Genomic DNA, 24,695 nt, shown 5'->3' with positions numbered 1-24,695 from the left:
ATCTGGGTGCATTATTTCTCCATGGTTCTGTGTAAGATGCATGGGTAATAACCTTAGCTTTTGATGTGGTACTTGTGAGAGTTGTAGCAGCGTGGTGAACCACGGCTGTCTTGCCCACGTGGGTGCCACTAGTATCATTGTCATTGAGTGTTGCTGCAGTTTCCTCACCAGTAATGGAATTAGTGGTAGAGGAGGGAACGCGTAAGCAAATTTGTTGGACCAATTTATCCACAGTGCATTGCCCTGGGACCTTTGGTGTGGGTACCTGGATGCGAATTGTTTGCATTTTGCGTTCTGATGATTTGCAAACAGATCTATCTCTGGTTGCCCCCATTTTTGGAAGAATGGCTGTAGTATTTGGTCGTGCAGTTCCCATTCGTGAACTTGTTCTGACTGTCTGCTTAGGATGTCTGCTATTTGATTTTGAATTCCTGGTAGGTGTTCCGCTAACAGGTAGATTTTTTGCGGAATGGCCCATCTCCATATGTCCTGTGCTAGTTTGGACAGTTGGAGAGAGTGTGTCCCCCCCTGGTTTTGAATATAATACATTGCAGTCATGTTGTCTGTTCTGATCAGGACTGCCTTGTTTGTTATTTGCATCTGGAAAGCTTTTAGTGCTAGAAATATTGCTAATAGTTCCAGGTAGTTGATGTGCAGTTTCTTTTGCTGCGCACTCCACTTCCCCTGTACTGTGTATTTGTCCATATGCGCTCCCCATCCGGAGAGCGATGCGTCCGCTGTTATTATTACTTGTGGAATTGGCTCTAGGAACGACCGTCCCTTGGAAATGTTTTCTGTGTTCCACCACTTCAGAGAGCGATACGTTCGGTCGTTTACCAACACCAGATCTGTAATCTGACCTTGAGCCTGATTCCACTGTGTCGCTAGACACTCTTGTAGTGGGCGCATTTGTAGTCTGGCATGTGGTATTAGCAGTATGCAATAGGACATCATGCCTAATAGTTGCATAAACACTCGTGCTGGTAGTGAGTGTTGTGGTTGAAATCTTTGTATTAACCCGACCATTGTCTGTACTCTGATTGGGTTGGGGTATGCTATTGCCTTTTCTGTGTCTACTGTAGCCCCCAGGTATTGCTGGATCTGGTTTGGTTGCAGGTGTGATTTTTTGTAGTTCACCGTAAACCCTAGGTGGTGCAGCAGTTGAATTGTCTTCTGTGTGTTGTGAAGACATTCCTCCTTTGATTTGGCCTTTATTAGCCAATCGTCCAAGTATGGGAAGACATGTATTTGTTGTCTTCTTAGGTGTGCTGCCACCACAGCTAGGCATTTTGTGAAAACTCTCGGTGCTGTTGTGACACCGAACGGAAGGACCTTGAACTGGTAGTGTTGTCCTTCTAACACAAACCTTAGGTATTTTCTGTGGGCTTTGTGAATTGGGATATGAAAGTAAGCGTCTTTTAGATCCAGTGTAGAAAGAAAGTCCCCTTTCTTCAGTAAAGGGAGTACTTGTTGGAGCGTGACCATGTGGAAGTGTTCCGAATTTATGTAAGCATTGAGAGGTCTGAGGTCTAATATTGGTCGTAGGGACCCGTCCTTTTTGGGGATCAGGAAGTATAGAGAGTATACTCCTGTTCCTTGTTGATCCTTTGGGACCTTCTCTATTGCATGCTTTTGTAGAAGTGCTAGCACTTCTTCTCTTAACAATGTCAGATGATCCTGACTCATTGGACGCTGTTTGGGGGGGATGTTTGGTGGGGTAGCTGTGAGTTCTAGGCAATAACCATGTTGGATAATTTGTCTCACCCACTTGTCTGACGTGATGTTTTCCCAGACAGGTAGGAACTGTGATAGACGTCCCCCGACCGGTGTTATGTGGTCTGGGGGGAGATCTATGAAGTCACTGTTTTGGTGTTGAGGCGTTGCGGTTGTTATTATTTCCGCGGCCTCTACCCTTATTGTTGTTACCTCTGTAATTACCTCTTGAATTACCTCTGGGTGATGTTGGTGTGAAAGATGTGGATTGCTGATTTGTTCCTGTGTTTTTTGAGCCCCCTCTATAGGTGGATCTACGAAAGGAACCTCTGTGCGTTGGCTGTTGCAATGCTCCCATTGACTTAGCCGTTTCCGTATCTTTCTTCATCTTTTCTAATGTCTCGTCTGTACTTGAACCAAACAATGTCTTCTGATCAAATGGTCTGTTCAGTAGGGCTGTTTGAACTTCTTGTTTGAATCCTGAGATTCTAAGGCACGCGTGCCTTCTTAGCATGACACTAGTGTTAATAGACCTTGCTGCAGTGTCTGCTGCGTCTAATGCACACTTAATGGAAGTATTGGTTATTATTTTACCTTCCTGTATTAATTGGTCTGCCTTCTTCTGATGTTCTTTTGGAAGATGTGTGAGAAGTTTTTCTAACTCATCATAATGTGCCCTGTCGTAACGTGCGAGTAGTGCTTGTGTATTAGCTATACGCCAGCTATTCGCTGCCTGTGATGCTACTCTTTTGCCTGATGCATCTATTAACTTCGACTCTTTATCTGGTGGAGGAGCCTCTCCTGTAGATAATGAGTTTGCTCTTTTACGAGCGTTTGAGACCACCAGCGAGTCTAGAGGTACATGCCCTCTAATAAATATTGGGTCCTTTGGAGCCGCTTTGTATTTCTTATCGATTCTTGGGTTTAACACCCTGGCTCTCACTGGGTTTTCGAATATTTCTTCTGTGTGAGTGAGAAGACCCTTTAGCATAGGAAGAGTACCTGATGTTCTCTGTGCACTAGGTAGAGTCTCTAACAAGAAATCCTCTATCTGAGGTTCTGTGTGCATATCTAGTTTGTGATATTTTGCTGCCCTATTAATGAGCTGCACAAAACCTGTGTTATCATCAGGTGGAGAAGGCTTTGAGGGGTATAGCTCTGGGTCGTTGTCCTCATCTGACCCTACATCGTAATTTTCCCATGGATCTTCCTCATCTTGGATAGATTCGTCATCCCCTTGAGGTTCTCCCTCCCCTATATCACTGTCTACATCTGACTGAGGTGTAGCTGGTCTTGGTGTGGAGGGTGTAGGAATATGTGGCCTATTGTGAGGAATAGGAGAAGAGGGTGTGTCTCTAGGACGAGGAGAAGCAGGAGGAGTTATGTTCGTCCCCATTGTTCTCTTTTTTGAAGGAAGAGGTTTATCTTCTGACTGTTCACTCTTTCTCTTCTTCGTGACCACTTTCCCAGTCTGTGGGTCAATAAACAAGATCTTTTGTTTGGGATCTGTTTGTTGCTCTTGAATCGGTACCGAGGGTCCTGGTTCCGAGAGCTGTTTTTGTTTTCGATCTTCAGATCTTTCTGTTTTCGACACCGAATGTCTGCTCGATTCCGACTTTTTGGGTATCGAGTGTCTTTTGGGCGATACATCATATTTCTTTTTCGACATGGAATGTTTCGATACCGAGCTCTCCTTTGTGTGCAGCCTCGGTGTCGAAGTCGATGACGCCCTTTTCTCGGATCCGACGTGGTGGGATTCCGAGTGTTTCGGTTTCAGTTTCGGTTTCGTTGCCGGGCCCGAAGGCGGGGCGTCGGAAACTTTTTTCAGCGGTTTGACCGGGCCCGAGGGCGGGGTCGTTACCGCACGGGGTCGGTTTTTCGGTAAGGGGACGTCGTCACTCACGGTTTGTTGCTCGAAGAGTTCTTCAACCTCCGACTGGTCCCCTTCCGACCCCGACTGGTCCTCTTCTTCCTCGATTTGCTCGTCTCCGAACAGCTCCGGGATCGCCTCCGCCTGCATTCTGGAAGCCTCGTGTCTTCGAGCTCGACGATTTCTAATCGTTAGCTTGGAGGAGAATGCTGCGCAGGCTTCGCAGTCCCTGGATTCGTGTTCAGGCGATAGACAGAGGTTGCACACCTCGTGTAGGTCCTTGTGTGGGAACTTAGCACCACACGATGGACATTTTTTGAATGGAGTCCTTTCCATGGACTCCGGGCTTGACTGCGTCGAGAAAGGTCTCCTGTTCTTCGACGTAGATCTAAGTTTTTCTCTTCTATTTTGAATTTGTAACGCGTCGGAATGGAAAAGAACGCGTTCGCTAACAATACCGTCGAATTGGAAAGGGAATACGCGCCGAAAAATCACTTTCTTCTGAAGTTGATCTGGAGCGTCTCGATCTTCATCCGAACCCGATGGCGGAAAAAAAAAATCTAAGGATGGAGCCGATGCCCATGCGCACTACCAACTAAGGGAGGAGTCACCAACATACAAAAGACTCTCCAAGAGAAAAACAAAGTGCAATCATCCGAGCCCAACACCAGATGGCGATCTATTCATAATGTACCATCTGCAGCCCATATGCCTCGAACTTTATATTACATGCTTAGTTTGAAGTAAACCGCTTTTTTGAGCTAACCACCCTAAACTGCACCTAACAATTTACACTGACTGGAATTAGAAAGTTTAGCTTTTATTTACCTTTCATGAATAGTTTTGATAAAACAGTGGTGAAGAGGATCAGTGTATTTATGCTCATCTGTTTTAGCAAAGGTTACAGTATAATTATGGATTCACCACGTGACATTTTGCCATATAATTTACAGATTCTGCCAGAAGGTTTTTAGATCAAATGGATGGAGACAATACTTCCAAAGAATATGCTGCATAATTTGTGTGGGTTTTTGTTAAAGACATGACCTTTCTGTATAATATGGTCCTCCAAATCGCATATTCCTAGTAGCCCTGACAATGTTAAAGCTCTGCAGCTTGGCTTGGGGGCTGTCATGATAATGAAAACGATATTTCACAAGGAATGGTGACATTTCCCTTAAACACTGCACTTTTTGTAATAAGAGTGCTTAAAAATAGGATACACATATACACAAATCTATCACTACAGGTTTCAGCAATTCCGCTTGCTGGGATTACAAAGCAACTGCAAGGATGCATCTCCGAAACTTGAGAACATTTCGAAATTGTTAGTCCTGTATGTTATGTTATTCATCAAACCATCCAATTTTTCACTCAGATATCGGATTTGCTTGTTAGAAGGCAAATGTCCAGGTAAACACTCACCAAAACAGTATTGCCACATCACTTGTAATCCATATGCGACAAATAACTTCTAATACCAGCTGCATAGGGATTACGAGGCTACTTACAACTGGACCCTATAGAAATCCTCCATTTTACGTAAAAGAAGGCAGTCTTCATACTTTCTATATTGCTTTCAAGCCATAGCTTAAAGAGTGCTTTCTACAAGTATTTACGTCCTTTACTTTTGCCACTGGGTTTTATGCAAGCAAGGCCTGCTTTATTATATCTGCAACTTTTTGATAACTATACAGTTCGTTTTTATAGAACATGTTTTTTAGCTGGGGTGTTTCATTCTTCCTGATGAATTGGGTGTATTGGGTCTCGCTGATTTTAATGGATGATGCATTTATCGTGTAAACCTTTATAATTTACTGAATTAAAATCGAATAAAGTGAATCTTGACTGCTTTCTGCTGTTGGCACAGATTGGAGGGTCTTACACCTGCATTGAATGGGTGCCAGCTTTGAATGTATTCAACATTTTTCCTGAAGACTATCGATGCAAGATAACATGACATATATAACCCAACAGGTCTTTTGCCGATTCAAAACAGTTTGCCTTGCAATCCTTCACAAGCACAGACGTAGCCTAATTATAATTCAGGGTGTATTTTCGTTTATTTTCTCTCCAAATTATTTATTTCAGAAAGTATTTTTCATTTGTATTGCGCACTATCTGAATACAGTTTTATTCCACACTTTGGATCCCTGAACCCAAATGAAATCTGAAGATAGCGCCAGCCTTGGGTCGTTGCATCCAGGACATGGCCCAGCCGAGGTACACTTCTGTTTCACTTGAAAAATAATGAAGGCAATTTTAGTTCTAGCCACTAGGTGGCCAGTGTACACACTGTGCGAATCTAAAACAGAGCCACAAAATACTAAAGTCTTTCTGGACAGGGTATGGGCATAAATGCAAACAAGTTGTGATTTATCCGCAACTATCGAGCAGATCAGCATCTTCGGTAAAATGCTAACAACTAAAGACCCAAGACTCTTTTGTAGACATCTCAATACACTATCCTTCCCTTCAGATCAAAGGTCTGGTCAAATACAGAACAGCAATAAAGAAATAGGGAAGGGGGTGGTGGGAGTAAAAGTAGAACGCCTTTTTCTGTAGCCCTCGAAACACATTCGCACAACCAAACCAATGTTTAGTCCTAGAGAGAGAAAAGGGACTAATACAAAAAGATACAATACCTCAGCACACCCTTCTCATTATTTCAGTGAATAGTAGTCGCAATATTACTTGATACAATTTAGGCAAACTCGGTGCCCTATGCAATATAGTCCAGACAAACAACCAAAGTCTTCAGAAAGTGATATGATAGTCCAGACAGGTCTCCTTGGATTGAAGTTTGTTTATTGTCATATATCACTGGAAGCAAGCAGCCGACGCGCGTTTCGCCCGCAGGGCTTTTTCAAGGCTCGTAGTTTCCTTCCTTCTAATTTGATAGATCCGCGAACTTTGTTTCCAGAGACAGTATTTGACAATCCAATCAGTCACACCTTAGGGAATGGTTCTGCATTATATCATTTGTTCTATGTAGTGTTGAAACTATGTCCAATAAGAGGGAATATTTTTATTTCCTTTCCGAATATAGGAGCCAAAGTCCCAATGTATGTGACATCCAATCCCGAGGTATGGGTGTGATTTCTTGAATCTTGATAAATCCAAGACAAAATCTTCCAGATATCAGCGGGAGCAGTGTAACGCGCCCGAATGGAACCAGTCCAAACACCTGCTCCCGCTGATATCTGGAAGATTTTGTCTTGGATTTATCAAGATTCAAGAAATCACACCCATACCTCGGGATTGGATGTCACATACATTGGGACTTTGGCTCCTATATTCGGAAAGGAAATAAAAATATTCCCTCTTATTGGACATAGTTTCAACACTACATAGAACAAATGATATAATGCAGAACCATTCCCTAAGGTGTGACTGATTGGATTGTCAAATACTGTCTCTGGAAACAAAGTTCGCGGATCTATCAAATTAGAAGGAAGGAAACTACGAGCCTTGAAAAAGCCCTGCGGGCGAAACGCGCGTCGGCTGCTTGCTTCCAGTGATATATGACAATAAACAAACTTCAATCCAAGGAGACCTGTCTGGACTATCATATCACTTTCTGAAGACTTTGGTTGTTTGTCTGGACTATATTGCATAGGGCACCGAGTTTGCCTAAATTGTATCAAGTAATATTGCGACTACTATTCACTGAAATAATGAGAAGGGTGTGCTGAGGTATTGTATCTTTTTGTATATGTGACCCAAGTTTCGCCTTTGGATCTTGGGAGGAAACGACACCTTGGTGGGTAGGTGTTATTTACCTTAAGCACCCTCGCCGCAGTAGCGATTGCCTAACGACTGTTTTTTATGAGTATATCTGGCATAACAAATCCAAGATGTGCGGCTCAATCTAAGCAAACCCATTCAATTGCTATATAATTAGAGAAAAGGGACTACCAGCCCTGAGAGAACAATCATGCTTGTTGTTCTCAAGGTAAGGTCGTGTCATCATCATCTTCAATAAAAACAAACACACTACCTGCTTGCCGTAAGGCAATAAAACCAAATTATAGAACTGCCATTCATTGTAGCATAGGGATAAGTGGCAAACGGGGTGGGGGTCTGATGAAAAGTTACACTGTAACCAAAAAATGCACACAGAAAAGGGCAGCCATTACATGGCCTGGCCGTTTAGTGTGGACGATCTTTTTTTTTGGTCATGGTTAAGATGGAACTATACATATTGTTGGTCCCTTTCTGAAATGGAACAGATGAGCTAAAAACACTAGGAGAGGATGTGACCCAGAGTATGAGTAATTAACATTGGCCAATATTAATCTAAGCATTCCCAGCCATTTCCTTTTCTGTCCTCTAATGGAGACAGGACAGTCGCCGATGGATCTCCTGCTATCTCTTCATAGACTTGAGAAAGTACCAGGATGGTTCTATCCCTTCGATCACACTGTGTCACTGCAAAGAACAGAGAGCACCCACAGGCCTTCAGAGCGCTTCAATCTCACTGCATCACTGCGCGGAATACAGAACACCCACATACATCCACCTTTGCTGTGCCACAATTCTATCGCAGATGGCAGAGGAAAGCGGAGGATCCCAGAGTCTCTGCTCCCAGATCTGTCTTCTCGTCAGAAGACCATGTGTCCTCCCCAGGCACCAAACAGCAATTCTGACAGATCACAAGGAAATTGAAACTGGCTGCGTACCTGGTTGGCATTCGGGAATCATCGCCTGGAAATCACAGCCCACTCGGATCATGCTGTCTGAAAGGAACAGAAGAGGTAGGAAGGATTAATACCGTACAGACTGCTCGTGTTCTCCATGCTTAGTGCAGTCATCACAGATCAACACAATTTAGAAGTGTGCTATCATCCAAGAACAAGCTAAAAGAAAATGGCCAGTTCAGATGTTCAAGGTTTATAAGTGAAGGGTACAGCAATATTGACTGACCGACCATGGCGAGCGGTGGGGTGGATAAATTAGGTACTATATTGACTAGAAAGCATCAACACAGAAACAGTAGTGAGAAGCCTAATGTTGGTCCTAGAGCAAGGTCTAATAGCAGTTAGGCTTAAGAGGATAAAATGATGAGAACACACCAGTGCTCAGAAAGTAATTGTTATTGATAGAGGGGACAGCATAGTGTAAAAGTTGAGGAGATGCCAACAAGAGCAACGCCACTGGTGGATGGGAGGAATTGTTTAGAGATGATGTAGTGTTTACTGTGGAGAGGAATGTAGTGCTAGAGGTGTGTGGTTAGGACAAGAACGTTTTATTGGTGGAGAGGAATTTGGTGTTAGAAGTCAGAGGGTCAAAATGAGAAAAGGAATTGGTGTAGCATTGGCTGCTTGGACTTGGGTTGGGACTAGTGGTAGGACTAAGGCCTTTATTGGATGTCGAGATCAGGGTTTTTGAACTGATTGGGTGCTTGGACTAGGGTCAAGATTGGCTGCAAGGTCCTGGTCTCCTATTGGTTCTAGATGTTAGAGCTAGTGTTGTGATTGGATAGTGTTAGGGCTAGGGTTCCCATTGGCTGAAGGGGTCACCTGATTACTAGGGCTACAAAAAGGGCCAGGCTTAGGGCGTCTCGGCTAAGGGTGGAGAGGACAAGGGTAGTTGCCTGTTTAGGCCTGTTCGAGACTGGTCGGGACTAGGGCCAGAAATGCTGCCATTTTTCTCTTAAAAAAAAAAAATTCCTTCACTCTTTTATCCCTCCACTATCCTTTTTCTATCAAAATTAACAGACTAACATGATCACTTCTCAAATTCCATGTTCCATATTCAACTATACTAATATACTGCCCAAATAACTGAATAACATATCTACTATTCAAATTACTTCATATTTATACTATACTAATTTTCAACACTAATCCTTTATGGGTTCCGGAGTGGCGTGCTACTCGCCAAAAAAGCGCTTCAACACCCATCAGGGGTAACAAGGGCTATATGAATGCAAATCTTTCTTCCCCTTTTATCCATCCGCTATCCTTCTCACTCCAAGTAACAGACTAATATCCACCACTGAAATTACCTCATATTTCACCATATTAATTCACCACTAATCCTTTATAGGCTCCCTGAATAGCATGCGTCAACAAGCGAGCGATAAATAAATACTAACCTTTGTCCTACTCTATCCTTCTACTATCATTCCAAATCCAGATAACTGACTAACCTATCCACCACTTAAAATGTACTTGCATGTTTCACTATACTAATTCAAAACGAATCCCCTGTGGGTCCCGGAGTAGTGTGCTACCCGCCGAAAAAGCGCTTCGACGCCTCGTCAGGGGTAGTAAGCGCTATATAAATTGCTGAACTAGCAAAATAAACTAAGAACCTCCATGAGTTCTGAACTGCAGGAATGTGCCCTTTTTGTATGGCCAAACCCCGCCCCCTCCCCCCCAAACACACTTTTTATTCCAAATGCTGATGGTTATGACTGATGCCTATATGTCCCTATAGTGGTGTTCCCAATTGGAACCTACTATACGTGTTAGCGGTCCTTAGGATAACATGGGCTGCCACCGAGAATTTGAGGGTGGCAGCTTCATTATGGTACTGCCGAAATAGGTCTTGCTCGTTATCAAACAACGTGCCTTCTTACCCCTGAAAATTAATCTTGTGCCCTGGGTGACAAGGCCCACACCCAGGTGACAACCTAAGAGGTGGCCTACCTGGTTGTTCAGACTTCTCTGTGCTCTGGCTGGCAAGCCCACGCTGTTCCACGTCTACTGCGGCCAAGACAGGGTTCTGACCTCCTGCCAGTCATTGTGATCACTCCTAGGAGTCAGGAACAATGGCTTGGGCAGGAAGGCGGTCACACCTCTCTCCTCCCTAACAGGCTATTGAAGTGGCACATCAAGACTGAGCTACAAAGGCTGCACCGTCTCTAATATGCATCAGGGCTGACTCCCAGTGGAGGGAACAGCCCCTGCCCAGGCACTTTTGAACCCAGGCGGGTGGGAACTTAGCTATGCAAGGAGATGTACACCCACAGAAGGCTAGCTACACCTCCAGGTAAGCAGCCTGGTCTGTACACCACAATTTGACTGCTGCCATCTTTAGGAATGGCAGAATAGAGTATTCTGGGTAGAAAAAGTGACCTACATCCCCAGATGTCGTCATCTCAGGGGAGGACTAGCTGCAGGGACTAACTGCCCAGTGGCTACTATCTCCCACACCCTTAACTCCCCTAAATTTAGGATTTAAGGGATTCCGCTGATACCAGAACCTCAGACCTGAACAACTTGCATCAAGGAAGGACCAAGAAGAGACCCGTGTTGCCGACAACAGGACTTTGCTCTCAGCACCAAAGCAAAAGGAGGATACTTTGTTCCTGTGTCAACAGACTTGGAATTGAGTGAATGAGCCTCGTCCTGGTTTAAAACTTGGCCCTCCAAGAAATGGACACATGCGGACGTCAAAAGCGCCCTCTGACTCCTCTGAACTTGTGGCACTAGCCCCCTGTAAACTGCAGGTAAAAAAACACACCGAATCTGAAGAATCACTGGCCATCAATCCCTCCATGGGATCGCCCAAATGAAGATGATATAGTGCATTGTGGGAGTTGAAGTCCTGCCTGCCATGTCAGAAACCCCACGAAGTACCATTACCTTTATGTTGGGTTTACCACTGCCAATGCTTTTTGGTCGCCAATCCGGCAATTAATCCCCACACTCAACAATTCATCTACAGGGAAAACTGCAACCTTTATCCGACGTCAGCTGGTGTGCATCTGTTGTGTTTTTGCATTCTGTTTTCTTGCAGCATTATGTAAACCGTAAAACCACGTTCAACACCACGGATAGCAAAGACAACTATACACCCGAACTCCACGTGCTAGGCAAAATGTAACTTACTGTTCCTCCGTCCCCACTGCCATGAGGCCTTGCAGCTTGCCCGTGCTGTGGACCTCATGGATCCCCAGCGTGCCTCGCTAGGCAGCAGGGGCCCCTGGACACCCAGGAAGACCTTATAATCAGGGAGGTGTCCCCCGGTGTCAGAACACAGAGAACCCGACCTGGGCATGCAAGCGATGAGCAAGACGGCAGCAGGCATGTGGTGTCGCACGTGAACAGGCTAAGAGAAGACTCTAGGCCCTCGTAGCACCCTGTTGGACTGGGAGCATTCTGGACATCGGAGGGGTGCTGAAGCAAGACATGTGTCCCCCGGTCCCGGAATACACGGTTCTCGACCGCGGCCAGCCTGAGGCTCTCAAGATGGCTGTGCCCACGAGGCAGCGGAGGTACCTAGGCCAAGGTGAAGAGGTGCGACACCACATTGCATATTTCAGCCACACTGGGACACTGATGTCAGCGGACTCTGCACCTCGCTGGAAACCACCCCGTGAGGGGCACACAAGTTGTGAGTAATTATTGGCCACACTATGATCAGCATAATCCATGAGTGAAGGGCTCCATCTACCAGACACCCAGAGTCAGCACTACGTGCCTCCCCCCCCAAAGCTGGTACGCCCCTGTACACGACGACCTCTGGCAGGTGGGGTCCAAGAAGAGCAGTTTGGAGGGGACGACCGGCATTGCTGCTTCTACTGCTGGAGGGTGGGGGGGGAATAAGAGTGTGGAAGGCCCTGCGCACTTGTGAGATGTACACGTTGGAGCCTGGGAGGCCCCTGCACTGAACTGAAGACAGCCTGTGGCTGACTGCTGGGTACCTGGGACCAACCCTACTTTAAACAGGCCACGGTCACAGTCTGCCTGGGAGCCACCGTATAACGTCCTTATGGGAGCAACACGCGGCTTGCTGTGATCCACAACAAGGGGCCCCCTGAGACCTGACATCAGACCCTTTGCATCTTGGGCAGAGAGCACCCTTGAAGTTGCGGGGACTGCGACACCCGAGTTACTGGACTTTCCTTAAGTGGGCGAGAAGAAAAATAGGACTTGCAGTAAAACCACGGAAAGCCTTCAGTTCGTGGCCCTGCAGGGGTATCATACTAGCTCAGGGACCTCCTGAGATACTGTAGGCCCCCATGCTGGAGATAAGTGAAGCAATGGAGTATTGGGGGTGCATGATGCAACACAAGCATTATCAGGCACTGCAGTACACCACCACCGTTACTAGCACTTGAGGCACTGAGCCCGTGTGTGCTTGAAGCGCCGCTGTGAGGAGCACCCCCTACCTGCTGTTGCAGTCTACGGGAGAGTGGATTCTATGACCTTCCTTCCGGTAGCGGGCGAGAGTACATGGACTGACATGGCCATCGCCCAAGCCAAGTAGTAACACTCCCTAAACGAGATGCAGACAAAGCCAACTGGGGGTCAAACCGGAGACAAACCTCCCCCCACCTGCTCAGAACAGCATGCACAGGGAGACAAGGAGGGCGCGGTGAACCACGCCTTTCTGTGGGCACTCCAGACTGTTCAAAAGGATCCATTGCAAGATCTAAAAAGAGGTTAGTGGAGAACTGCCAGAGATGGGAGACAGAGTCTCCACACTAGAGGACCACTAGGAGAGATGAAGAGCTCGCGCAGCTCCAGCAAGAAGTTACCAGACTCAGGGAATAGCATATTGATCTACAAGCCCATGCCTAGGACTCCAAAAACCGGTTGAGATAGAACATACGAATCAGGAGGGGCCCCAACCAATGCTGAAGAAGCAGACATCGAATCTTACTGGAGGGCCTCCTCATCCAGATCCTGGAGGCTCTACCCGACAAGGAGATACAGCTCGACAGAGTGGGTCCCTCACGTCCAGAGAACAACTGCCTAGTCGACATCCAAGTCTGTGTCTACGATTTCGAGCTTAATTAAACATTTCAGAGAACACACGCTGGTGCTGTATTGGAATCGGTCAGCACTCACTCTACAAAAGCAGTGCACTTTCAGACCAGTCACCACCCATCTCCGAGCCACAGGGGTCACCTACTCTTGGGGGAGGGAGGGAGGTGTCACCCCTTTCAAACTGTTTTTCAGTCTGAGGGGAGGCTATAGCAGCTTTGATACCTGTAGTGTACTTTGTAAAGCGCACAGCTGCCCCAACGGGGCGTCCAGGCGCTGTATAACGCTGTGGAACCCTTCCTGGCTCTCCCTGTGAGATGCCCCTTCTGGGCACCCCCAAGGTGAAGCCAGGCATCCCTGTGTTGTAGGGGCCGTTGTGGAGATTAAGCAAGCTATTGCCCAGAGTTGCAGCGTGGGACCCATGATTAGAGTAGGCGCTGAGGCGAGAATTATCGAGTCCGCGGACATTGACTCCAAGACCCTGCCGCGTCGGGACATGAACCCTGGTCCCGGGCCTGATCTCTGCTTCAGAGTCTGCCGCTCTAACCAGTGAGCCACACTTCTCCTGACAAAGGGTTGCAAGGTGCTACAGATCAAAGAGCCCTCTGATAGTGACCAGCAGGCCACTCCTTGAGAATGAAAGGCCAGGAAGAACCTTCGGTATCAGAGGGAGGCCGGCATCCTTCAGAGGTCACCGCCCCAAACCAGATACTATGGCTATGGATAAGTGAGCGGAGACGCTCTCCTGAGACTCCGACAGGCAAGAATATACCTAAATAAGACTGGGGATCCTATATTGGGTGCAATAGTGGAGTGCTGGGCCTGACTGGGTCGAGTGCGAGGGACAGGGCGATAAAGAGGCCAGAGTATGAAGAGCTATGGACCCCTACACCCAAGTATTCCATTTAACTATGTTTCTATTGTGTTTTTGTTATGGTTGCCTTTTAGAGGGCGGAGTACTTGTTAAACTAGGGTTAGCCACTATATTTGCCATCTCTGGGCCCACACAGACTGGTCCTTCGAAGGAACAACAGCCTGGGTTAGGTTTTCACTCTTTCCTATCAAACGAAAAACTAAACGTTATCACCCTTAATGTAAAGGTGCTTAATAACACAACCAAACGCCAACCAATCATATCATACTTGCAACAGACTTGTGTCTCCTGCAGGAGACCAATCTGGTTGCTGGTGATTGTCAGACACTGGTCCCGGACCTTCCAACAACACTTTTTCTCATATGCGGCCAATGAAACAGTTGGATTGCTCTCTTGGTCTCACAATCTTTCCGAGGGAAAGTGGGTGCTAAACTAGCAGAGATTAGGGGCAGGCTATTGGCAACCTTTAGAGTGTAGAAGATTACACCTTCGTAATGATTTCCGGCATGTCCTCTCAAGATAAGGCAATCCTAATGGGTGGACCTGAACCTTGTGTTCCAAAGTGAACGGCACAGGTTGGCGTCCAGATCCAGGGGTACCGGGGCTTCTTTCCAGGAGGGAGTACAGTGGCTACAGGAGATGGGGCTGAGAGACCTCTAGAGAGAACACCACCCCAGACTCAGGACTGTGAGCCATATGTATAAACACCTTTTATTCCCATGTCCACAAGACTAAGGCCCACCATGATCAGTTCTTGGGGACCAGGGTGCTATATACCCTCCTCACAACAATCAAAGTGGAACCCCACTCCCCTTTCTACCATGCAGCGGTGTCTCTCGCACTAGCTCTCCCAACTGTACAATATAAGCCCAACTGTGGAGACTGAGGGAAACCCTACATCAGAGACTGGAAGTGGGCGAGCAGATTACACAAGCAATCGGCAGTTATTTAGACATAAACGATACAGAAGACAATCTGATCCCTCCTCCTCTGGAGATGCTGAAAGCAGTCGTCTAGGGGGAGGTAATTGCGATACCCGTGCAAATAATAAAGTACGCTGTGAAAAGCAGGAGCAATTGCACCAGCAAGTACAGGAGCTAGAGCGTATATACAAAAGTATGGTGGGCACCCCACACGTCTGGTACAAGAGGCGGCAAGGAATAAACTGGCTGGGCTGGATTAAGACATCGCAAACTATGCATTCCTTAGACTTCGGCACTCCTATTTAGGGGGAAACGAGTGCCAACGCCTACTGGTCAACTGGCCTTGGGCGCAACGACACATTGCTGGTGTGGAGTCACTCTCAATACAGATGGGCACGGAGATTGGAGCGGATGGCCCCATCGCATCTACCTTTCGAGCATTCTAGGAAGAACTTTACTTGAAACAAACCCTCCCCTGAGGACGGTCCGGGTCTTTTATATTACAGATGTGCACACTCTGTGCCTGCAGCAAATCAAGGTGACTTGCTAGACCGCCTGATCCGGATAGGGGAGGGGATTTCTGCTATTACTAGGCTGAAACTGCTTAAATCACTGGGACCGGATGGCTTTCCGGACCAGTTTTATAAGAAATTCTGTATGAAATTTACCCCGATCTTGACCTGGCTTTCCAATGCGATAGGTGGACCAAGTACAGCCCTGCCCTGCATGATAGAAGCCTCTATTGTTGTCATTCCTAAACATTGGAAGGATCCCAAACAGTGCGGGTCCTATTGACTAATATCCCTCCATAATGTGGATATTAAATTGTTCACCAGTATTTTGGCAACACGCCTAAACCCGCTTATGCCAGGGCTCATTGTGTTTTCTGGATTAACAGGGAGAAGAGGCAGTCTTGGTGACCAGGAGTCGCTCGTTCAAGGGTCTGGTAGGCATATACTGAGATGGCTTCTTGGTCTTATTTTTGCACCTCTGAATCACATGGGATGTTGACAGGATTGGCCAGACACAGAGTGCGTCCTTCCACTGTAGTCTGATTTCTTGTGGCGACTGTTTCAAGTCTGTGTCATGCTCAAGACTTGAAAGGAGAGCTACAGAGCGTCTAACCAAATAAGGGCATCTCAACCTAACTTTTTTGTCCTTCATAATGTGAGATGTGGTAAGGGCAACTGCTTACAAGGGAATGAGGTTGGAGACCTGGAACCCACTTAAGGGTGTTGCCCCTTCCATGTTCAAAGGGGAAGTGTTTGTACAGTTATTTTGAAGTTGAATGCATTACGATTGGATGGATTGTAAAGAGGGTAACTTGATGCCAAGCCACTTGTACCTTTTTATTGAAGTGCATTTTAAATGAAAGCCAAGAGGTAATATGGTAACCAGGGGATTTGGCTCAAGGGGTTGAATGCTCACTGTGCCAGTCTACACAGCAAACAAACAAGGGGTGATCTTTGGTAATGCATTGATTGGACACTCCGGTAAATAAAATGGTGGGCACATGTTTCTGGATATTAAGACCCTAAAGAAAATCCTCCTTTTCTTACCCAGGAGTTGAGGGCTGCAGTGGTCATAGCACCAATTACACTTGCTTGGACTACTGCAATGCCCTCTATTTTAATTTAAAACAATATTCATTGAACCTGCAGAGGATTCAAAACACGGACGCTAGATTGGTTCTAGGTCTGCTGAGAGCAAGCTCTGTCAGGGAGGTCCTGCGGTCCCTCCACTGGCTTCCAGTTAGGAAGGGAGTTACTTTAAAATCAGGATGCTTAGCACATAAGGCTCGTCGCTAGAGGGGTGCAGACAATCTCAGGACAGCCTGTAGCTGGTATACCCCTAACCGGTTATTAAGATCCGCTGGGCAAAGAAAAGCTGTGACCCCCAGGTATTGTATGATCAGATGGGGGGGGGACCGGATCGCTCATTAATTGGTGGCCTTCCTAAGTTTATTAGGATCGTTTGTTTATATTTTTTGTTTTGTAGGCAGGTTAAAACTTGGCTCTATAGGTCTTCTTAGTTGGGATGGGGCTACTTTCTTGTCGTGGCTGGCCTGCTGGCTTCTCCCTATGTGCTGATGTGTTCGACCATAGCGCCTTGATGCCTTATGGTTTTATGCGCTTTATAAAATACACACAAATCAATCAATACACAAGGTGTGCAAGTGACAGCAAAGGAAAACCTGCTCAGAGAGCATCACTTTCACTTGGGGATTGAACATGCTGTAGCTAAGGGGGACAGATGGCAGACACCCACGTCTACGGAGGAGCAGGATGCAGGAATTTAGTTGTTAGATGTCTTTGGCCAGCAACACCATGAGCGGTGACTCGCTGGAATACTGAAGTATGGCGATTCCTTGTTTACCGGGCAATCCACGTTCAGACTGAAGATCATTGGAGATATGATGGAACCCAGTAGAACTCTGCATGTGAGAAGGCGCTAGGGAGGGGAGCATGGAAGACTGCATCTGATTGAATTAACATCTATTCAGTGAGATTTATTTGTTCCTGCTTAGGTTGGGATACTATGCTCAGGTGGGAGGCAATTTTGGGATCTCAACGTTTACAGCCTGTAGGGAAATATTAGAATTCTTCCTGAACAGCAGATAGGACTCTTTAGAATCCCAGTGTCATGATGGAGTGGGCTCCATAACAAAACACTACTGGCAGAGTCGAATAGTAGCAAGGCTTAGAGGTCTACCTTCTGCGGCAACAAGGACGCCACCTGAGCTTCCCAATGAAGAGGCTTTTGTTATAAATGTTGGACGTAATCTAGAGATTGTGAAGGATTTATGAGCATCAAGAAAGATCAGAGGTTGTCTAGCCACAGGCCTTACCAATAGTGTAACAACCAAGCATAGTTTGCTCTGAGAGGACGCAAGAATAGGTTATGCAAATATTAATAACTTCCTGTGTAGTTCGGAGGCAAAAGCATAGTTGAAAGTCTCGGTAAGGGTCATATAATAAATAACACCGCAGGCAGCAGGTTACATGAAGGTAAGGAGCTTCAAGCATGCGCCATCTGAAAACGACACAGTTCCCTCCTGGCCAGAAATCAACTGACCAGAACAGAACCATAACTTGTTAAAACGGTCATGTGGAATCTTGCAGCAATCAGATTCCACATGAAGCACCAAACAAGCCTAAGCAAATTACAACAGGTCACCGGTAACACTGGGTACTGTATTAAGTGTTGGATCCACATGGGCAATCTGAACAATCTGTGTAGGATGGAGGAAGGCAGCATTTGAAGGCATTGTCTAAAATATCATATGGACCTCTTATGTAGCTCAAAACAAACAGTGTCTCTTGGCACTTAAAGAAGAGTAGTTAATTTTACTCAACTCGTTCTGACTTCAGCCATATTGATGTGGAATCCTCCGACGTATTCACGTTAGGGGTGGGCAGCAGTATTTGCGTGGGGTAGTTTCACACTGCATAACGCGTCCTGTTCCAGCTCTATTGTTCATTGCCTTTTCAATTTTGAGCTGCTCAGTTTGCAGCTTTATCCAGTGATCTCTGAACCAGAGACCACCCACGTATCAGCTCAAGGATGCTACCAAGCAGCCCACACAGGGTGGGTGTCCCTGAATCAACAGATTGCAACCAATCTATTTTGCCTGCAAAAAACGAAGACCAGCTAATCATGTTTTTTCATGGCAGCCTAATAGTGCGTGATACAGCATCATAGACCACACTATCACCATAGTAGCTTCAAAAGACTGTTCTCTGTACATCTCAGTAATATACACCAGAACTTTTGAAACCAAGTTCCCAACTAAAGATGGGTTTCAGCTAGCCGACTGCCCTAAGGATAGCTTGGCCCAGCAACTCTTGGTCTTGCTAGATTTGTGTGTTGGCGCTCCTCAGGACGTGAACCATGTTGAGCCCTTTCACCCTCCAGCCTTGACAATGTTCTGGCCAAAGCCCTCTCTAGGTGCTTGACTGACTTCTGAAGAGATTTTATTAAGCTATTAATGTAGTTCTTCATACTCCTTCCTGACCAGGCCACAGAGCACCAGCTCCCAGGCGTCACGTGCGGAGTTGCATGGTTGATAAGGTCTTGGATGCAGTCTCGTATTTATGGGAGGTGTTGGGAGATGTGCATCAGGGTCACTGTACTTCAAACAGGATGTGGTAAAGATGTTGCAAAGTGTGTGAGAATAAAGAGTCATGCATTCCTACTCTTGTTTTACAATGTTTTTCATACAGTTATGTGGATTGGAAGAGACCGGTTTTAAAGATCTCTGAAATTCTAGGTGATCAGAACCCAGATATCCTCAGGTGAGCTAGTGTCCCCAATGGATTGTGGCCTTGTGTTGATACCACCTTGTGTGCTCTGAGCATGTCTAGAGTGCTGCCGCTCCATAGAACAGCTGCATTGACCGCACCCTACCTTGTATTGAGTCATACCAGTTCTTTTTGGCAGAGTCAAGGTATGTTGCTCCGGAAACTTTTAAAAGAAGCCGTAAGCGCATAATCCAAAAATAACTTTTTTGACCTGTGGTTAGGGCAGTGTCATTTAAAAGGTTCCTCTTTACCAGGGCACAAGTCCTAAATAAAGAAGTGGGGGGACGCTCACAGACAGGAAGTGACGTCACGACCGGAAGTGACGTCACGAAAGGCAAAAACCTAGAAGTGGGGGGATGCTCAAATACGTGAAGTGACGTCACGACCAGAAGTAACTTCACGAAAAGGAAAAAACATGTTAAAATAGGTATGTGTTTAATAGTTGGTGTAGCGCTTTTATAATTTAAAATCAACAACCCAAGTTCGTTAGTGGTAGGAGAAGCGTGTGAAGGATATTTAACGGAGTGTGGGTCGGAAGGAGCGTTGTGCTAGGTTGCAGGGGAAGTAAGCGGAGGCAGGGGCATGGAATGTGTAAGCAGAGAAAAATCCGAACATGGGGCAAGGTGTTCAGGGCAGTCTTTGCATGGGGGCGACTAAAAGTAGGAGGACCCTGCAGTTTAGTGGCAGAAAGCACTCTTAAGGACGCCGGCAGTTTGAAGAAGGCAGAGATGTGCACGCGGGGTTAGGTCCAGAAGGGCTGTTAAACAGACATTGGTGGGAGCTGACTGGGGTAGTGTACAAGGCTCGTTTCTGGCTGTGCAGTTGCATACTAACGGTGCGGTTAGGTCATGTAGCTTGGCTTCCGGGCACTGCTCTTACCTACGCGGGTGACTCCGCATCTGTACCACTACCGCCTCCATCCTTCTGAGCGTCCTTTCAGCCCCCGGGGGGACGGCATTTTGATTGTGCAGGGTGGACGGAGTCCACCCTGGAAAACCCTCGAAAATAAGTAGGGGGATGCCGTCCACCCGTGTGGTACCCAGACTCGTGCCCTGCTCTTTACACATCACCAACAGATCAGCATTCAATACAGTAGGCACCAATATATTTGGCCTGCGACCGCTCCCGTTTTGAGGCATGGGCCCCTAGAAGTACAGTGCTATAAGCACTGCCACTGGAATTATGTGGCAGGATTGACTAAATTATGCGTCAAGAAAAACCAATTATGCGGCATAACAGCCAATTTTGTAATAGTATTACTTCATTATTTTGTTACTTGTACACTTGTTAACGTTGTGTGGGGATTAGTTGCACCTCCTTAGTACCAGTCTAACACCAAATGTAGCGATAAGCAACAGACAGGTGACAAGTCCTGCTTAGCAAAGGGACTGCCACCGCGCTGTAACACGCATCACTGCGTTCTCAGCAACTGTTTAACAGTTTGAGCTAGAAACAATTTTTTTTTAAATCTGGAGATGATAGGGCAAATCTATAATTAAGCTTATATGGATACGGAATTAAGGCAACTGCAGCTTCATACTTTTTTAATGTGTCCTTGAAGTCCATCTAGAAGCTCAACCATTAAAAGCGAGTGATTAGGTTTTCCAGGGCAGCAGAGGACCTTTGAAAAAGGTTCTTGAACCACGCGGAGACATTAACAATCCCTCACCAATTTCAACTTTCCCATTTGGGGACCGAACTGTTCTGTTTTTTTCAGTGTTCAGCTGTGAGGCCTGAAATTCTCTGAGCTATTGTGAACTAAGTCACCCCAGGACTTTGATGCTACACTGTACTAGCAGGGCGCGCCCTTGTGTACACTTTCAATGATGAGACCTGAAACTTAAACTTAGTAGCCACTACAAAAGACCTACACCTTTCCAAAATTACTTCGAAAAACAGCCCCACAGGCTTACAAGTTGTTGTATTTGGCCCTATTAACAGACTATACAACGGATGGGCACTTTAGAATGTTATCATCAGCTTTGCTGCTCAGTGTTTCAACTGTTATAATTAGGGCTCTGGGTTTTATGGTTTTTATTTTTTGAACATTTCTGTCTATTCTTATTAATTTTTTGGCCATTTTATTGGTTTTTATCCATATTGTATTATTTTGTGTTTTGAGTCCTAAAATGGTACAGTTCCACATTTTTTTAACTGATGAACAGGCACTCATACTTTAATGTATGTTGCATTTTAGCAAATAAGCAGCCAAATATTACAAAAATTACACTAAAGGTAAATATTACTGTTATACTTCATAAATATGCTAACATATGCTTGTATTTAAGGTACTCTTAACCTGTTTTTTAAACTCCCCATGCGATCTGCTCAGTTGTTGGACTGAAATGCACGAAAGACAGCATGGCAAGTCAATCACAGGAAGCACAATTTGCAGTATTTTTCTGCTTTTAAAATGGATACAGACAGGAAACACATTGTTTTCGGTCTGTATCTGTAAAAATCTGTAAAAATGGAAAACTGGGAGCCTTAGTTGTGATACACACACACATTCATTTTCCAAGTCCTGCCTCTTCCCGCACATTAATCTTCTTTATTTGCGATTAACTATTATGTTGTGCTATATTTAAGCCCAAGCCCCTAACAGCTTGACTGTTCAATCACTGAAAAGTCAAGGTACTTAAGGGAGTCATGGCTAAACTTTAAAAGTAACAGTCTCCAGAACCCCTGAACAGTGAGGAGAATGTCCAGTGCTCCCTGCGAGCCACAAGGCCTAGAGCAAAGACCGGGCAAAGAACCAGGACTAGGGATACTGGAGTTATTGGACAGTGGAATACCAAATAATGCCGCAGGGCTGACAATTCTTTAGCATTACCCTATTTTTTTTTTATTTCAACACAATAATGCAAGAGGGATTCAATCGCTATACAAAGAACAGGGTGTTCCTAAAGAAAACTACACATTCACCAGATCCTTTAGAAACCGTTATTCCCCAATACTGCACGGACACACATGAACATAATTTCTTTAACATTATCCCTACTAAGGAAGTTATTTATTTCGGTTAATTCAAACCATTTCACATAATGCAATCTACGACGACATTAGGAAATATTAAAATCGGCTGTTTACCAGATAACATAAAAAGTACGTGTTCAAATAAGTCAAGTTTTTTCATGCTATAGAAAAAACGCAGTTCCCAAGACGGTTAACTGGGTATATTAATACTATTGGGCCTAAAATTCCACTTCCTTATCCAGTGAATACCGCAATCGAAATTTGAAAAGGTTAACATTTGCAACATGTCTGCCACCGCATGTGGCAGATGTACCTTTAGTACATTTTGGATCCATCCGAGCTAGAAATTTATTTTGCGTTGAAATCTGCAAATTATGCATTAGAGTGTGGAATATGTGGCACGGGTGGTACATTTTTAACTACATAGAAAACAGCACGACCCTACAATCGTGTTTATTTTCAGAGGCCCTAGCTATATTAAATAAAGAAAGGGACATACACATTTCCGGCGAGTCCTAGTCTAGAGAGTGTGTCATTGGTTTTAGGGTACTGAGTCTAATTTAAGGGGTCACAACAGGAGCACTGTGTCTAGTTCTGAAGGCCTCATCTAGAGTAATGTGTGCAATACTGAAAGCCAAGAGGAAGGTGCCAACCTGGGTTTCAGCAGGCCTTGCCCTGCGTGGAGAGGGTTCAGTGGATATCTTTACAGATTAGGATGCCAGAATGTAGTATCGTGTTTCAACTTGTCAAACAATGCACTGCAGACAAGGAAAATGCAATCTTTAACTTCAGTGGCAGGAAGAGGATATGTAGGCCAGAGGAAAAGGGAGGCAACTTTGAAGGACCTTGAGATGCCTAAAACAGGACAAGTAATATGCAAACCATCCAATGCACCTGCGATTACTGGAAATGGACCCTTCTTGTCCTGTTGCAGGGGGTTCATGTTTCAGTTTCAACACCATTGCAGACAAAGCAGGTTATCTGAATGGACACCTAACAGATACCACAACCTACAAGCACATATCGGTCAAAGATGGCGGAAACCCAGCCATATCTTCATTTGGTCAGACACTGGAGGATGGAAATCCAGCCGTCCGAACCACTATCCCCACATTCATGTCCTCCCTCTATATGCCCTTTCACACCCCTGGCTACATGCTGGCCTTTCCGAACCTGGGCATGGCAAAGGTTACAGCTTCTCAGGCACACAAACTCTGTTCCTGGTTTCTTTTTCACCCATTCATGTGCTTCTTGACTTTTTTTAGTCAGTTTCACAGGAGGATCCCAAACACTTCCGTTGCAGTCATATTTTAGTGGCCTATCTGAGTTATTATGTCCCAGACATCAAGTGACCCTGATGAGATCACAGGCTGGTGCCCTCCACCCAACGCCATCTGCTCTGAGCATCTGCTGATTAAGGCACAACAATATCCTTCTAAATTGGACTGGCATCTTCTGTAGCCAGAAAGGCACTGCTTGGAAAACAAATATTTTATAAAAACGTCTTCATCGCTGTAGTCTACAAATTCACCTTTCAGAAAGATAAAATCACCACAGCTAGAATGATGTCTAAATGCTACTACAACTTCAGCGTAAAGCTGGTACAATCCGCGTCCCACCATGTGACACAGACAGAAGGCAGATTCCATGATTCATACTACGTGGAGGCACCATTGCCACTAGGCGCGCAAGCCGATGGAGCTCAAAGGGCTTCAAAACCCCCTGCAAACACCCCCCTACCCACCCACCCGTCGTGTGTGTCAACCTGGGCTGAGACAGCTTCCAAGGCATTCACAGACGCACCCGAGTACCTCACAGGTCTTTGAAAGACCATTTACTTGTTAATGAGGCTTTGTGGTGTTTTTCACCCCTTCTTATAGCCCCTGCATCTCCAATCTGCCAATGCTGGAAGAATTAGCTTCCCCCCCCCACCTCAGAAATGTTTTCCTAGCCGCCCCCGCCCCCCGAAATTTGGCTCTAGTTTCATTTCTGAATACCACATAAAAATGTTCATGCATTGAAGATAGGTCAGTGGCAAAAATTGCTTAGACGAATCACTGGCAACCATTCAGAGAATGGCACCTAAAGATCAGATGCAAACAGAAAATACTTTTAAAGAGTTTACCAATCGCACCGTTGACGAGAAAGAAAGACTGCTAGGAGAATGTGCAGGAAAGGATTCAACCAAACACCCTTTTTGCAAGATTTAATACCCTCCAGAACATCAACTGCCGATGCCTCCAGCAGTATTCTCAGTACAGATGCAAGGGACTATATAGGAGTATTTAATTGCCCAAGGAAAGAACTAGGGCCAAA

The 24,695-nt window shown here is 45.6% G+C and overlaps 1 protein-coding gene across 1 annotated transcript in view; it reads right to left on the bottom strand.

Annotated features, from left to right (window-relative positions):
- LOC147670583 (REST corepressor 2-like) overlaps nt 1-24,695 on the bottom strand; it is a gene marked incomplete at its 3' end in the record, with an annotated part of 146,135 nt that overhangs the window by 71,905 nt on the left and 49,535 nt on the right. Inside the window, exon 3 of the mRNA XM_086948151.1 lies at nt 8,266-8,322. Within this exon, the coding sequence (XP_086804277.1) occupies nt 8,266-8,322 (57 nt within the window). The remainder of the gene's footprint in view (nt 1-8,265; nt 8,323-24,695) is intronic.

Source organism: Lissotriton vulgaris, unplaced genomic scaffold, assembly GCF_964263255.1.
Source record: "Lissotriton vulgaris unplaced genomic scaffold, aLisVul1.2 SCAFFOLD_623, whole genome shotgun sequence".
NCBI classification, from domain to species: domain Eukaryota; kingdom Metazoa; phylum Chordata; class Amphibia; order Caudata; family Salamandridae; genus Lissotriton; species Lissotriton vulgaris.
Note: the sequence above shows the minus strand (reverse complement) of the source record. Positions and strands in the feature narration are given on the sequence as shown.